We start from the raw sequence: 15,756 nt of genomic DNA on the forward strand, positions 1-15,756 counted from the left end.
CTTAATTTCCATGGTTAAATTACATGTTTTCATGATGAAATTATGGCTGGTCAAAATGGGTATGGAGAGAGAAAGATGTTGGAATTGTTTGATTTTGAGTTATGTTGGTGTTTAGAGTTAGTTAAACATGTTTAGAAACAAAACAACAAGAAAAGAATCCATTTTCCCCATGAACCTTCAATGGCCGAAAGTTCCAACAAGAAAGGTGAAAATAAATTTGCCTAATTGTGTGTTAATTAGTTGTGCTTGGTGAATTGAGGGATTGGAAAAGAAATGGAGAAAGTTGGCGTGAAATTGGACGCATTGGCCAATTTATTGGATGAAAAATCGACTCAGGTCAATACCGGGTCTAGATGGCTACCTGTGCATTTTTCATTTCATATCATGCATATATATCGAGCCTGAAATAGCTTATGACTGTTAGACACAATTTAATTGAAATATGTGCTATGGATTATGTCTAGGTGGTGATCCATTAGATACGGGTAAAGGACTGTACCCGCGGACTGAAAATAAGAGTATATCGACTCCTAGAACAGTGAGTAAACTTACTATCGTCTTAATTATCTAGAGTAGATTTATTTAATTATGTGATTTTATGAAAAAATAGTTTAATTGGAAAATTATTGTGTTTTATGGGAAAATGAGATTTTATAAAATTTTTGAAAATTTAATAATGATTTCAAAAATAGAGTAATTGGAGACCTATACTATGATTCTGTTGTTTATCCATGATTTTACATTAAATGGCTTATGATAAATGTGGGTATGACTGGTTATTTTTATGATTTAAAGAATATGTGAACTGCTTTGATTTGCCTTGAATGTGTTAAGTGAGCCATGTCATACTATTGTGATTTTATTAGTTGGTAGATTATAAAGTGGGCACTGCAGTGACGGGGGTTCCGTGGGCCAGCCTAATTAGAGGGCACGATTCCCAATTATTGAGCTTACCTCGATTGGAGAGGCGCGTAGGATAACTCCCGAGGTAGGATTTGAGTACACTTCACGCTGGCCACCACGTGAAACTGAGACTCAGCCAACGTCGAGGAACGGTTATGTTGTCAGAGGTGAAATGTGTTTGTGTGTGTGACAATAAACAGCCTTGGCAGTCTCAGTAAGATGCCTTCGTGGGGTATCTCCAAGAATGGATTTTTGGCAAAGGCCAAGTTTTTGAAAAGTGCATAAGCCATGTTGAGTAATTGGATGAAATCCAATTATTTATATGGGTTGGGATGAATTATTTTAATTGTCTCCTATCACTCGACTTTAGATTATTTTGATGATGTCTGTCTACTCACTGAGATTTTATAATCTCACCCCTTCTTCCTATCCATTTTTCAGGCTCAGGACAATTTGTTGATAGTTGATTAAGACGAAAATTAATCTCAGAGTTGCATCTTAAAAAGTAAGAGTTCGTAACCCTACATTTTCTTAGTCAGTTGGGGGCCCACGTGTCACTGTAAAAGAAATTTTATTCTTCAGTTATTTAATTTAAAATATGTATGAATATATTTAGCTTTTACACCATGTTTTTGGTGAGTTTCGGTATTTTCGAAGAAAAATGACGAAAATGCCCCTGTGAGCCAGAAAGTAATATTTTATTGTTTTGATTTGGAAATGACTTATGATTTTTTTTTAAATGTGAGATTTAATAACTGTCGCTCACTGGAGAGATGCAGAAGCTGATGCTAAGCCTTGCGAGGTTTCGATCGGCATTCGGGGTAATAAGTGCTTATCGGGACGTCGCGGCGGTTGTCACGGGCTCGATGGGAGTTTCGGGTCGTGACAGTTTTAAGTCCACACAAAGTGTGCAACATGTTAGCAAGAATTTCTTGTATGTTCAAATTGTTAGAACTTTGGTGGTTGATAATTCTCAAGCATCTCATTCCATCAACTCTTTGAAACTATGATTTATTCTTTGAAAGTATGATTTTGCATAAGTGTAAGAAGCATGAGTAACACTTTCAACTTGATTTTTATCTTGACCAAATAGAAATTTCTCTTCTTCTTTTTTAGAACAAAATCGAAGAGCAACTTCTTGAAAAATCTTGAAGCCTAATATCCGTTTTTTTTTAATTTTTTTAATTTTTCAGAACTTGATTCTTGAGACTTTGGAGAAGCATTGAATCTTCAAAATTTTCTTCTACATTGTGTATCAAATGAATCATAAGAGTATTATATTTATAAGGCTAGACGAGAACCCCATAAAAATTTAATATCGTTTGATTTTACTCTAAATTATTTTAATTTAAATAGAAATAAATGATTCTTAGATAGATTTTGATTGACTAAACTATTAGCCTTTGAATTTTGATTGACCGGATTTAGATTTTATTTGTAAATTATTTAAAAATAAATTAAATGACTATAAATGAATTTTGATTGACCAAATATAAGTCTTTAAGATTTAATTAGCCAAATATGGATGTTTTATTTTTAAATTATCTTAACTTATTAGAAATAAGTTGGATAACTTAGTGAATTTGATGACCAAAATGAGTTTTTGATATTTAATTCATCAAATCCTGTGTATTTATCTTAAATTAATCAAAAAACTAATTATATAATTGAATTAAATAATATCATTACATCCATGTGACGCTCCAAAATTTGGTTTTTTTTTTTCTAAATATTTAATTGACTAATTTTCGAAAAACATGTGATCCTTTGTAATTAGATGAAGTTTTTCTTCTACAAAATTATCATCCAGCTAAAATTTGAAGTTTAATTCTCTTTAAAATTTTAGCTGCTTTTCTAATCAAAGGGACGAGTTTAATTAGATCACTTGAGAGTACTAAGATGTCTTCATTATTTCCATCAAAACCACCCGTGAGCCAACAATCTGCATAATATATATTCGTTTCTTGAGTTTCTTCTCTTCAAGCAAACCACCCGGATTAAACACTTTTATAAAACAAAAACAAAAACAAAACAAAACCCATTTTCTCACATTATGAATAAATTATTGCCAATCGCATTTTTGGGCAGACATGAGGCTCTTCGTTAACCAAATTGCTGTTTCTCTTGATGAGACAACTTCTTCCCCAAATGGTCGTAGCACACCAGCAAGCTCATCAAGTTTGTCTTGCTTAAGAAGCCGGGCACATAGCTCAAGCAGCGACTCCAGAGCATCCGCCCTTTGCTGACTTGGATTCTCCCACACACTCCTAATCTCATCACCACTTAAGGCTGTAAGTCTACTCAGCAACGACACATCACTTGGTGATAGGTTAATCGGTCGGGCACCCTCTTTTTCTGTTTGAAAGGAGCAAGTATTATTGTCTGATGTTGCCCCTGCTTCATTTTTACATGGAAGCACACCATTACTTTCTGATGACAAGTAGCTCGTGTCGGCACCTTCTGTTTTTGCTTTAGGACTACTTGTTTTATTCGAAGAGCATCTTCGTTCTACATCAGTTTCATAAACAGTAGATGAAGAACTTCCATCATCAGGGAACCCATTTTTATCATCACAGCTTATACTGGAGACTGTCAGTTTACTGGAATCCCCTGATCTACCAAGAATCTGCATGTCAAGAACCTCTTTTGCTGCTTCTTCGAGAACCTGCATGTCACAAAAAGTCTCCTCTTTTCTGCTTACAGACTTGATATCAGCTTCTGGCAAGTTTTGAGTGTGCTCAGAAGTGGGTTCTTCTTTTTCATCATGCTGAGAATTGAATGCCGTCTCTGAGGGTGACTGCACGTCAGCATCCTTTTGAGGAATTAAGTTATAGTGAGCCTGTTTGTCTCCATTGCTAACACTCACTTCAGAATCAGTGGACATGTCTTTGGAATCACTGATAGAGTTGGATATTTCGACAGTGCAGCTAGTAGGATCAACCCTCTTAGTGACAAGGTTGTCTTCTGTACTAGCTGTGGATGTTGGCTTCTCACAACTAGGAGAACTGCTTAGTTGTACATCAGCAAAGCTCTGCAATGCATGTATATTTCCTTGCCCATTTGATACCCCAGCATGTTGAACCCCCCTGTCCTTTCCACTGCCAGGTTTGCTGGACAATGATTTCCTAGGTGTCATCTCCTTTGGGCTGTTTGTGGGCTTTATTGGAAGATAAACGGAAGATGGGTTTCTGCAACGAAGGAGATAAGGCTGCAAATGTGGGTGCCTTAAGAGTTCAGCAGCCTAAGATATTCGAATGCTCTGGGATCAGTATGGATAGTAGTGTTTAAAACTAGAAAGCTAAATAAGGGGTCACTTGAACTCACAGTTGGTCTGTGCTCTGGGTTCTTCCTTAGCATACTCTTGATAATCTGTTTCCTGAAACATGTAGTCATTTCATTTTTTACTAACATAAGATTTTTTGAAAAGAAATGAAATAACATTAATTACTGATGTTAAGCAAACACGTCCTAGATTGATTATATGGATAAAATTGGTCATCAAGAAACAACTGATATTTGGAATCAGTTGGAAGAAGATGCTTACAGTGTGGAGGAATATAGAATTGGGAGAGGAGAAATGGAGGATCTGTTGATTTTGCTAATAAGTCCAGCCATATCCTGTTGAGTTGTCAATGATTTAGTTCGCTAAAGAATCTAATAGCAATGCAAATTACAGACAACTTGCTGATAGTTAAATGATACTGAGGCATTGTACGTATTGCTTGTATTAAAAAACTCACAGGAGCTCTAAATGCTGGTTGATGTGCAGCAATCTCAAACATACAGCAGCCTGGAATAATAAATTTATGTCAGTCCTAGTTAAAGGTATGAACAGATTTAGGTATCTTGAAATCATGCTTTGAATGTCTTACCAAGTGACCATATATCAGACTTATAGCCATAAGGTATATCTGCCAGGAGCTCAGGACACATATAGTTGGGTGTGCCAACAACCTATTGAGAATATGCAGAGCATAGAAAAGAATTGGAGTGAAACCCCAAAAACTAGTTTTGAAAAATTCTATAACCAAAGGTACTAAGCCATTACTCTAATCAGAAATAAATTAGAAGTGCTTGCAACTGAAAGCTTGCTGCACTGAAGGAGATCTAAGACAGCCTAAGTTTCAGGAGTCAACGGTCTTTTAAGGAAAATATTCTAAGAAAATTTCATAAAATGGGAAAAGATCAACACAAGTCCATACCGAGGAAGCAAGGTCTTCGGTGTTAAGTAATTTTGCAAGTCCAAAGTCACCTGTACAGTCCATACAACACATACATATCTTAGAAGACATCAAAAAGGAGGCCAAACCTGACAAAGAACAGGAGTAATTTTACAGTAATCCTTTTGCCTACATACCAAGCCTGATGTCATTGTCCTTCGTAAGGAATATGTTGGAACACTGAGATTAAATAAAAGTTAGTATAGCATTATCATTTATGAGCTTTTCTTCACTATAGGGATGAATATAGAAGAAGTACCTTCAGATCCCTATGAAGAACACGATTAGAGTGCAAGTAGTCCACAGCCAACAACAATTGAGTCATCCATTTGCAGATTTTCTAGGGAGCCAAAAAAAAAAAACAAATAAGAGGGTTAATACCATCTCTATCAGGTGCATATAAGTAGTTCAACTGCAGTAGTATTGCATTACCTCCTCAGGAAAGTGCATACCTCTGGCCTTCTTAATAAGCTCAGCCCTGATTCAACAAAAATTTTAAGTGCCCCAATTAGTCATTTATAAGCATCAGATGCATTTGCAAAATTTATTTTCTTGCTGCAATACCAATCTGTTATTTAATTACATTGTAATCCGAATAAAGCTGATGACCAATAATACATACACTACAGCTGACCATAAAATCCTACTCATTTAACTTTAGTGATGAGATATTTATTCTTTTCATCATTGACTGCTTCTGTTGAAAGATCGAAAATTTGAAGCATATGCAGCTGTTTAATTACTTCTTAACCAAACTGGCAAGATAAATAATGTTACTTACATCTACAAATGACTAGAAAATCCTATTCTTCTCAAAAATTAAGTTTTTTTCGCACACATAGAAAGACCAAAATGTATAAAAATGCAGTCATGAGCATAAAAATTCCCATAATGTGTTCAAGATGATTGAAGCTCTTAAATATTCCATCAAAATCTGATCCAGAAAAACCCAACAATTCTTTATGGTGGTAACTTACATGTCCCCTCCTTCACAGTAGCCAGTTACGATGCATATGCTGTTTCCCTAAGAAGCATGAAGACAAATTAACAAGTTAATGAAGAGTCAGTCATGGTCTCAACAATACAAATAATAATATTGTGCAGCAACTCTGTCATATCCAATGTAAATCTAAAATAGTGATATAACCCTTTCACCTTGTCAACCCAAGCATCTTTGTACTCAACAATATATGGATTATTCAATTTTGCAATCAATTCCATCTGCAATGCAAGAAAGCACATATTGAGACACACAATCTCAAACGTGAACTGCCTAGAAATGAATTAAGGGCATTTTTGGTTTGAGATATGAAAATTTTATGAGACATCAAAAAATAAGCTATCTAGACATCATTGGTATCTTATTTTGGCATCAATTTTACTAGTAATTTCAAGAATCTTTTTTAATTTTGTATAAATTTAGGCATTTTTGTCACTAACTATAACAAACCTTTTTCTCAATAAAGTAGGAAATCTTCAGACCCAAAATGTTCAAATGAGAAGGCTATTCACAACTTTTGAAGATATATATTTGATTGCAATACATGAGATTACTGAATATTTGAGATTAACATTTGAACCAAATAAAGTAAGAGAAGATACCCTCAACTAGATCAATGATGGTCTCCCTTTCTGCCCCAAACTAAACACACTAACTGATTTTCTCAATGGACAAATAAGGTTATGGGGGAAAATGGCACAACTGGATGGTCATAGCAGCATGAACATATTTTCCGACTGTTTCCAACTGTCCAGTTGTTTGTGATTCCACTGCTTGTCTTCAGTTTCCAGGTGTGTTTTGTGTATGCGTGCATAGTTTGTTATAATATATATATATATATATATATATATATTATTTANTTATATATATATATATATATATATATATATATAGTTTTTCTAAATAAAACTAGGACTCGCCCAAAAAGAAAATATAAAGATCACAGCCTTCAGAGAGGCACTGAAGGATAGAAAATGGCAACAGGGGAACTCAGGTTATAGAGCATCCCATTGGGCAGATAAAGGTACGCAACCTAGATCATCACATGAATAAAAAGATTGATTGTTGAACAAAACATAGCCACCCATAACCAAAACTTTTCTTAAATCAAGATTTTTAAAATCAGAAATTTGTTCAACCATATAAAATCAGAAAACTAAGAAAGATACTGAAAATGAAATTTAACTAATTCACCTAATTTTATGACCAAGAGGATAGATGAGACAGTTAGAGGCCAAGAAAAACCTATGTGGATAATCAACATGAAAATATTTAAATCCTAATTCACTAAGGAATCATTTATGCAACTTTCACCACAACTTAATCCTTAATTAAATAGAAAATATTTCAAGAAAGTGACCTCTTGGTGCGCTGTACGCTTAAACTTCTCAGTTTGCTTGGCCAGGCGAATCTTCTTCAACACATACCTAACAGAGTAAGAAAAATAAAAGATATCATACTATCTGATAGCTAAAGTCAAAAATTGCTAAAAGACGAGGAACCATGCCGACAGCTACACTTGTGAAATAAAGGCCACATATTCAGAATATAGTCTTTGCTGCATAACCAATCACCGAAATCTTGATTTTTGCATTCCAGAAATCCATTATTGGGATAACAAAACAAACAACAATCCTAAACATTAACAATCACATGGAAATTTATTTCTTGGAACTATCATTTCTCTTGGGAAAAAATGAAACTTATACCATTTCCAAATTCTTTTCTATTGTATGTTCCTCTAAAAGATCCAGGTAATTGAGAAACATACAAGTTGACAAGAAGAAACAAAATATGGAGAAAATTCTTACTTCTTTTTCTCAAGTTTATGCAGAACAAGAAAAGCAGCTCCAAAAGCTCCTCTTCCAATCTGTTCTATAACTTCATAGTCTTCCATCTTGGACTTGACATCACCATTATCACTCTCCATGGAGACCTTCAAAAGACCAAAAACGAAAGATCCAATCTTTAATTGATCAACAAAAGTAACAACTCATTTTTGAAATCCCAGCTAAAACAAGTTTAAAAGCGAGAAAAAAGACAAATTCCAAAATTTGATGCAAAGGCAAAGAAGGAAGAGAAAGAAGATTTGCATAAAAGGCAAACAAAAACCCAGAAAGAGATAGGCGAGAAGTTAAATACAGAGTAAAATAGTTGAAAAAGATCAAACCTTTGAGACAATTGAAGCTCTCCAAGAAAATGTTATGATCTTATAGGTAAAAGAGAAACACACAAAGTTGAGTAAAGCTAAATTTGACAAATGATGATATCACAGTGGAATATAAGTGAGAGAGAGAGAGAAAGAGATAGAAGTGGATGGACAAACTCAAGTAAAAGCAACATCCAACACTTAATAAGATAATTAAAAAAATTAAAAAGTTGATGACTTACTTACCAAATTAATGAGGTGGGGAAGAAAAGAGGAGGAAGGACAAAGTCAAGTAATTAGCTAACACAGAAGTCCAAATAATACTAGTAATAACTTAATTAGAAAGTTGATTAACTTGATTATAAATTAATAATAATAATAATAATTCTACCAAAAGGACATGACAAGGAAAGAGAGAGAGAATGAAAGATAACAGGGTAAGATGTGGGAAGACCAAAGTAAAAGGCAAAGGCTTTGCTTGCATTTGCAGATTCATGAGAGATCACTTACATAACACACACAAAAATAAAACCAGGGAATGTTTTGTTTCCCAGCGTTCTAGTTGAGATGTCACCATCTTTAAAAAAAAATGACAAAAAACAAAATTAAAATCCTATTTAGAGTTTTTGAATGTTCCAGAATGTTTCAATCAAGGGGGTGTTTTTGGTCTTTTTGGGTTTTTTTGGTTTTTGTATGCGTGTGATGAGTGATGAGCACCACTGGATTTTAGGTTTATTTATTGGTTGGCTTTAGGTACATCGATGGATTAGCTTAAACTTTTTTAAAAAGACTTAAAAAGAATTTCATAATGTGCACCTTTAACATATGAAAATATTAATCATTAATTTGGGTATAATCATTTTGGTGGTAATGTAAAAATGTTGGGGAGGAAATGGAATCATCAATCCCGTAAAGCTTCTCCTTGTCTGGAGCTAATACAGCAGCTATCTTGTTGCTTAATCTAAGAGACAGCACAACCCAGTTAAACAAATACAAATGCCTCATCTTAACTTAGCTTTTGTGTCAAAACAATGAGGTATCATGTCACTATTGATTAGGGCTATAGCTCATTTTGCCAATTTTTTTCAATAGGTAGCAATCATTATTATGCTGATTCGCAATGTTAACAAAAGTTGGGTGTAAACATTGTACTGTTCTCGGATCCCAATTGAACACCAAAGGCAAAATTCAGCTGCATGGAGAGACTCCAAAGGGGTCGCCTAATCCACACCAGAAAACCTAGAAAGCTTTTGGAAGAGGGGACAATGGCCCATTTCTCTACTATACTTTGAATTTCAATGAAACAATTTTTTCCATTCTAAGCTAGCCACTTTCCCCGGCACCGAGTTTTTCTTGCTATGAATCAAACATTTTCACAAGCCATTCCTTGCCACAACTGGAGGTGGAGAGTGGAGACCATTCCTTGCTCCTCGCTATAAACAAGTTGGAGCACATTCGAAGCCCTTTTCCACACGTTTTGAACTCGGGGGCAACAGCCAGATCCTTCAGTATTTGGCCATTAAACGTTTCAAATTCATGGTGCCCATGTTTGGCCGTTGAAGAATCTTCCAGTTGCTCTTGCTACCACTCTTGAAGTAGATCAGAAACCATCCAAGTTTAAGTCAATGATATAAAAAATATCATCTCCTCTTGATGAGTTCAAGCTGCTTCCATCCTGCTAAGAAAGACATCTCCTAACCACCGGTTCTCTACAAATCCAACTTTTAAATAGCTACTAATTAATCATCATTACCCAACCAGTCATTGCTGTTATAGCACATGATGATGGTGGTGGGGAATAGGCTTTATCATAACTCACCAACTGGATACCAGGTAGGTTTCGTAACAACCGGGTTGTGTTTTATAATCAAAGTAGGCATATAATATAACTGCATCCAAAACCTTTCATCAACAAGCAGATAACTCAAGACAAATGAAAATGATGCTGTCATCATTTTTAACTAGAACAACGGCAACTTTCATGTTTCTTTCGATAGGCGATTTGTTCGCTTTTAGATAATTAAGACAAGTTGAATTTTGTAGAATTCTCACCAAATCCAAATTTTTACAGAAACAATCCTAGAATAAAATCTAGGTAAGATGCAATGTCACTTCCGCTTTGATTTGCTGGAGGCCTTACGGCTTTCAACTTTCCTCTGTGCAGCTTCAAATTCTTCTTCAGTAGGTTCAGAATCTGCATTACCCCCATATTTGGAGATCAGTGATGAAAACATGGAATCAAACCGGTCTTTCCTTTCACTTCGGCGCTCAGATATAATTGCAAATAGATCTGCCTCTGGCTGTTTATTCGATCTGTTAAATGACCAAAAAAAGGCAAATATTTTTACATCACAAGTGACTAAGATAAAATATCTTAACAATCTATAGAAAAGACCCCAGGACAAAACTCACTTCCTCTTCCTCCTCAAGGGACTGGTGGGTGGCTTGATTTGAGAAATTTTCTTTGCCCATTTCTGGTAGGCTTTGGTTTCTTTGAATTCTCCTACACAAAAAGAAAAAAAAGAAGAGTTATTATCAAGGAAAAATCATACATCAAAATTATCACTGTAAGATTTAAAAGACCTCAAGATTGTCCCCATCCTAATTTTGGTAATTTAGGACACTACAGAGGAATAATCAATCTTACTCATCCATTCTTAAACTGCAAAAAATAGCTATGAAATGGAATCGAGTTGATGTAAGAATCTAACAGGCCTCAAAATTATCCCCATTTTGGTAATTTAGGACACTACAGAGGAAAACTCAATCTAGTTCCTAATTTTGATCATTTACGACACTAGAGTGGAATAATCAATCTAGCTCATCCATTCTTAAACTGCAAAACATCTATTAACTGCAATCCATGCATTGATTATCATTTCTTGAAATAAAAACTTGCTTAGCAGCACCATTATAAGCACAGCAAGGAATCAACGGTAAAGATCTCACAATAGAGGATCCATTTTTAAATTGAAAACCAGGTAAGAAACAGATGCAAGACTTTCATTTTACTTCTAGAACAGAAAACTTCTAAGCCAGCTTGTCTAACCAAAAGCTGGAAGAAAGCCTCACCAGCAGCTATTGCCTCATCAAGCATATCCTTGAAACGGTGTGAATCAAGCTTAGGATCTGAACAAAGCATCGAACAGAAGAGCCTGTCAAGGGGAAAGNGGGGGGGGAGGGATCAGAATTAATCTGGCACGCCTAAAGAAGGAAAGAAAAGCAAATCGCGTCCCTCACTTATTCATATTGCCCTTGCACTTCTTATAAAGGTCAATCAAATCTTTCTTCTCTGAATCAGATCCCCTATAGTTTGCTTCAAACTCTTCAATATCAGCCTCAGTGACCTTAAATTGATTCAAACCATTAAGAACTAACAGAATGGAAAGCCAAAGCATATAATGACATGGAGGGAAAAGGAGTCAACAAATGTTTAACCTTTTTGTACATAGCCCTGAAAAAATCTTTCAGATCCTGAACAACATCCCCTGCAAGGTCCTGATCAATAAAATAAACAGAGACAAGTTAGGTAATGAGCTGTTAGTAAGGTAATAAATTTGATAAATGCACCAATTAAAATGAACTGCATGAGTAACAATAAAAAGCCTAAGAGACATATTTTCACATCAATGGTGAGAAGAAACAGAAAAGTTAATATCCTAGGAGCTTTGAGTAGCCCTGATCTATATTTACTTAAAAGAGAAAAACTTGAGAGGTAAACGTTTTTGTAGCACTCACAGCATCATCAATGCAACCAGTTTGGTCATAGAGTGCCCGTTTCTCCGCATCACCAAGAATGGATATAACCTTTTGCAATTGCTGAAATTTCTCTTTAGCTTCCTGTAGAAATAATATAATGTATTACAAGTAGATCAAAAGGAACCAAATTTACCCTCATCTTCTTCCACAAAAAATACCACAAACAAACAGCAAACAAAACCTAACGTCAAGACACAACTTAACTTCAGCTTTTACCTCATCACCAGGATTTTTATCAGGATGTAGTCTCAAGGCCAATTTATAGTATGCCTTCTTAATCTCTTGCTGAGAGGCTGTCTTTTCAACACCAAGAACCTACAAATAATTGGTTGTTATTAGGCATGCGCTGCTCAAATTTCCAATGCAAATGTCAATATATAAACCACCAAAGAACCTAATAATTATGTTGGAATGAAAAAATGATAATATTTGGAGCAGTTGTCACATTAAACCTTAAAACAAATGTCAAATTTCACTTTAAATTCCTTAATTTTCTTTGACCATTTCATTGCATTTCTTTTCTAACATAAAATGTTAAACAAATCGTACAAAAAATTACAATTTTAAACCCATGACCCTAATTTCCAATCTAAACCCAACGCAACATCAATTTATTAACAAATTTTCTAGAAATTAAAAAAAAAAAAGAACTCTTCATAGGTAAAAAAACAACCCATAAACCCTAAATTCCAAATCTAAAATCAAATTTCAAATAAAAAAAAAGAATTAGAAATACCTCATATAAGCTCTTATCATTTGAAGAAGAGTGATTTTCCTCTTCTTCTTGCACCACTTCGTCCTCTTCTTCATCGCGTGAAACCCTAGATTTCTTTTTCTTTCCCATTTTAGCCCAAATTAATTAACAAATTTTCCGAGTTTTTTTTCCAATACAAGAAAATATAGGGGTTTTTTTTTTTTGTTGGTTTCTAAGGCAGGCAGAAGGAAATTTTGAGTGGAAGATGTCGTTTCTTCCTTTATAGTGGAGGTTTGGGGCTTTGATTCCTTCCCGCCATTTCGGTCTTTGCATTGCCCGTTTTCCCGCCGGTCGAGGATCTGCTGTGGACTGACCTACGCTAAAACTTCATCATATTGTGTTGAGAACATTGTATCGGCGCCGTTTATACGCATGAATTTTATCTAATTTAGTTGTATTCAAAAATTAAATAATTTAATTTTTTAATTTTAAAAGCTATTTTTATTTAATTTTTTTTAATGACATCTAATTTTGTTATTAAAAATGATGATGTCAACATTGACGATATTGATGTAACACTTTTAATGATATAACACTAACATGATGATTTGATGATATGGTAATATCATGTGGTATTGATATGTTGACGTGACAATGTCATGTGATAATACTAACATGGCAAGTTGAGAAAAAATTTTAAAAAAATTTTATGTCATGTTATGAGGATTAAATTGAACAAAAATATATAATATATGAAATAAATTAAAAAAAATTAAAGTTTTTAGAGACTAAATTAAAAAATATATATTTAAAAAATATAAATTTTTAAGTAGATGATACATATAATTATTTATAAGTTAAATGTTTAAGTGTTAAAATATATATATAAATATTTTTTGCTTGATTATTTGATTTTAGAATATGTAATTTATCATCTTTGTTAAAATTACATTTGAATTCCCCTATGATAAAAAAAATTCTAATATTTTAAAAAATATTCATACTTAAAAGGGATGAATAAATTGCATTATGTTGAAATAAAATAATATAAAAAGATTAAATAAATTCTTTTGCTCTTCTATTTATAACAGTATAAAAATTTAAAATTTAAAATTTATATTCTAATTTAACTTAGCTTTTAACTTAAGTTGAATTTAAATTGTTACAATAAGTTGATTTAGTTACAACTTCCACAATTTACAAATACCTATTCTTTTAAAATTATTCAATCTTTACATAATTTACCTTTTATTTAAATTTACTCTAAGTTTCTTATAAAATGATTTTATTTATGTTCAAAAACTACAATCAAATTCTATTAAATTTAAATTATTAATTTGGATCTACAGAAAATTCTTAAATACAAAATAAAATTGTATAAATATTTACAATTATATTTAACTCTATCAACCATATATATAGTTTTTAATTTAAGAAATTTCAACTTAAAAAATGTAATTTGAAATATTAAACAAAATAAAAATATAAAAAATAAACAAAAAATTAAAAGGATGGGGTAGCTCAGATTTTATAGGTGTAATATGACGTCTGTTATGCCTAAATTGAACAAGTTAAAATGAGGAATTATTTTTATAGTTATCGCTAAAAAGGAAAAAAAACTAAAAAAACAAAAATTAAGAACAATGAGGTTAAGACACACACAAACGATGTTATTAAAGAATTTAAGAAAAAAATCCAAATTAGAATCGAGAAACGTAAATCTACCATCATTACATTAATTGTAGCAATTAATCAATGAATTAAACTTTTAATGAGAAAAACAAATGAAAACAAAGGAAGAAGAAGAAAACTAAAGGGTGACCAAGGAGAAAAGTAGCTATTATCTTTTATAATTGTGAAAATGAAACCCTAATTTTGAGTGTTTTAAGAGTTTTGTGTAAATAGGATGTTGTTTTTCTATAAGAATATATCCAAGATAAAATTTTAGAATTTTTTTTTATAAAAGGGGAATTCAAACTTAATTTTTGTAAAGAAGATAAATTAATGAACTTACTTTGAAATCAAATAATTAAGAAAATATTTATATATATTGTAACATCATAAATATTTTATACTTAAACATTTGACTTATTAATAAGTATATGTATCATTTACTCAAAGATTTATATTTTTTAAATATTTTCTTTTAATTTAGTCCCTTAACACCTCAATTTTGTTCAATTTAATCATTATATTTATACATTTTTGTTCAATTTGGTCTTCATAATGTGACATAGATTTCTTTTATTTTTTCGATCTACCTTGTCAACATTGCCACATGACACCGATATGTCAGCATGTCAGTGTTACGTTAACATTATTACATTATCATGTCAATACCACGTAGTATTGTCATATCATCATGCCAGTGGCACATGGCACTACTACGTCACCAAAAGCATTATATCAAAGTTGACATCATCACCTCTAACGAAAAAATTGCATGCCATTAAGGGGCTAGACTAAATTGGAGTAATTTCTGAAATCAACGAACTAAATTGCTTCAATTTTGAGTATAAAAACTAAATTGGACAAAATGAATGAGTACAAGAACTTTATGGGTATTTTAACCAATTTTTTTATAAAAAAGGAATTTAAACTTAATTTTTGCAAAGAAGATAAATAAAATGTACATATTCTAAAATCAAATAATCAAGTAAGAAAATATTTATATATACATATTTTTTAACACCGTAAATCTTTTACATTTAAACATTTAACTTATTAATAATTATATGTAACATCTACTCAAAAATTTATATTTTCAAATTTTATTTTAATTTAGTCCTTAAATATCTCAATTGTGTTCAATTTAGTTCTTATACTATACATTTTTGTTTAATTTACTTATTCTGAAGTGGCACAAATTTTTTTAAATTTTTTTCTCCTCTTACCACGTTAGCATTATCATGTGGCACTGACACATCAATATATCAGTGCCACGCCAGCACGTCAATGCCACATAGCACTACCATATCATTACGTTAGTGTCATGTGGCACTATCACGTTATCATGGTGGTGCCACTTCAC

At 32.8% G+C, this 15,756-nt stretch overlaps 2 protein-coding genes across 5 annotated transcripts; both read right to left on the bottom strand.

Moving 5' to 3' along the window:
• LOC18599034 (serine/threonine-protein kinase Nek6) lies at positions 2,789-8,597 on the bottom strand. Of its 4 annotated transcripts, none has more exons than XM_018121113.1 (14): positions 8,519-8,597; positions 7,935-8,059; positions 7,484-7,550; positions 6,279-6,344; positions 6,101-6,147; positions 5,556-5,601; positions 5,383-5,463; positions 5,261-5,303; positions 5,106-5,155; positions 4,776-4,857; positions 4,644-4,693; positions 4,448-4,521; positions 4,228-4,279; positions 2,789-4,144 (listed from the first exon to the last, which is right to left on the bottom strand). In XM_018121113.1, exons 2-14 carry the CDS (start codon positions 8,051-8,053, stop codon positions 2,966-2,968), a joined length of 1,956 nt encoding a protein of 651 aa, XP_017976602.1. In that variant the 5' UTR covers positions 8,054-8,059; positions 8,519-8,597; the 3' UTR covers positions 2,789-2,965. The 4 variants fall into 4 exon arrangements, with proteins under 4 accessions (XP_017976602.1, XP_017976600.1, XP_017976601.1 ...); XM_018121111.1 differs by lacking the exon at positions 8,519-8,597 and adding an exon at positions 8,294-8,463; XM_018121112.1 differs by lacking the exon at positions 8,519-8,597 and adding an exon at positions 8,266-8,287.
• On the bottom strand, positions 10,159-13,117 carry LOC18599035 (chaperone protein dnaJ 6). Its single transcript, XM_018121130.1, has 8 exons — positions 12,768-13,117; positions 12,248-12,346; positions 12,011-12,112; positions 11,711-11,770; positions 11,513-11,619; positions 11,345-11,427; positions 10,685-10,775; positions 10,159-10,585 (listed from the first exon to the last, which is right to left on the bottom strand). Exons 1-8 carry the CDS (start codon positions 12,873-12,875, stop codon positions 10,381-10,383), a joined length of 855 nt encoding a protein of 284 aa, XP_017976619.1. The 5' UTR covers positions 12,876-13,117; the 3' UTR covers positions 10,159-10,380.

This window comes from Theobroma cacao, chromosome 5 (genome assembly GCF_000208745.1).
Source record: "Theobroma cacao cultivar B97-61/B2 chromosome 5, Criollo_cocoa_genome_V2, whole genome shotgun sequence".
NCBI classification, from domain to species: Eukaryota; Viridiplantae; Streptophyta; class Magnoliopsida; order Malvales; family Malvaceae; genus Theobroma; species Theobroma cacao.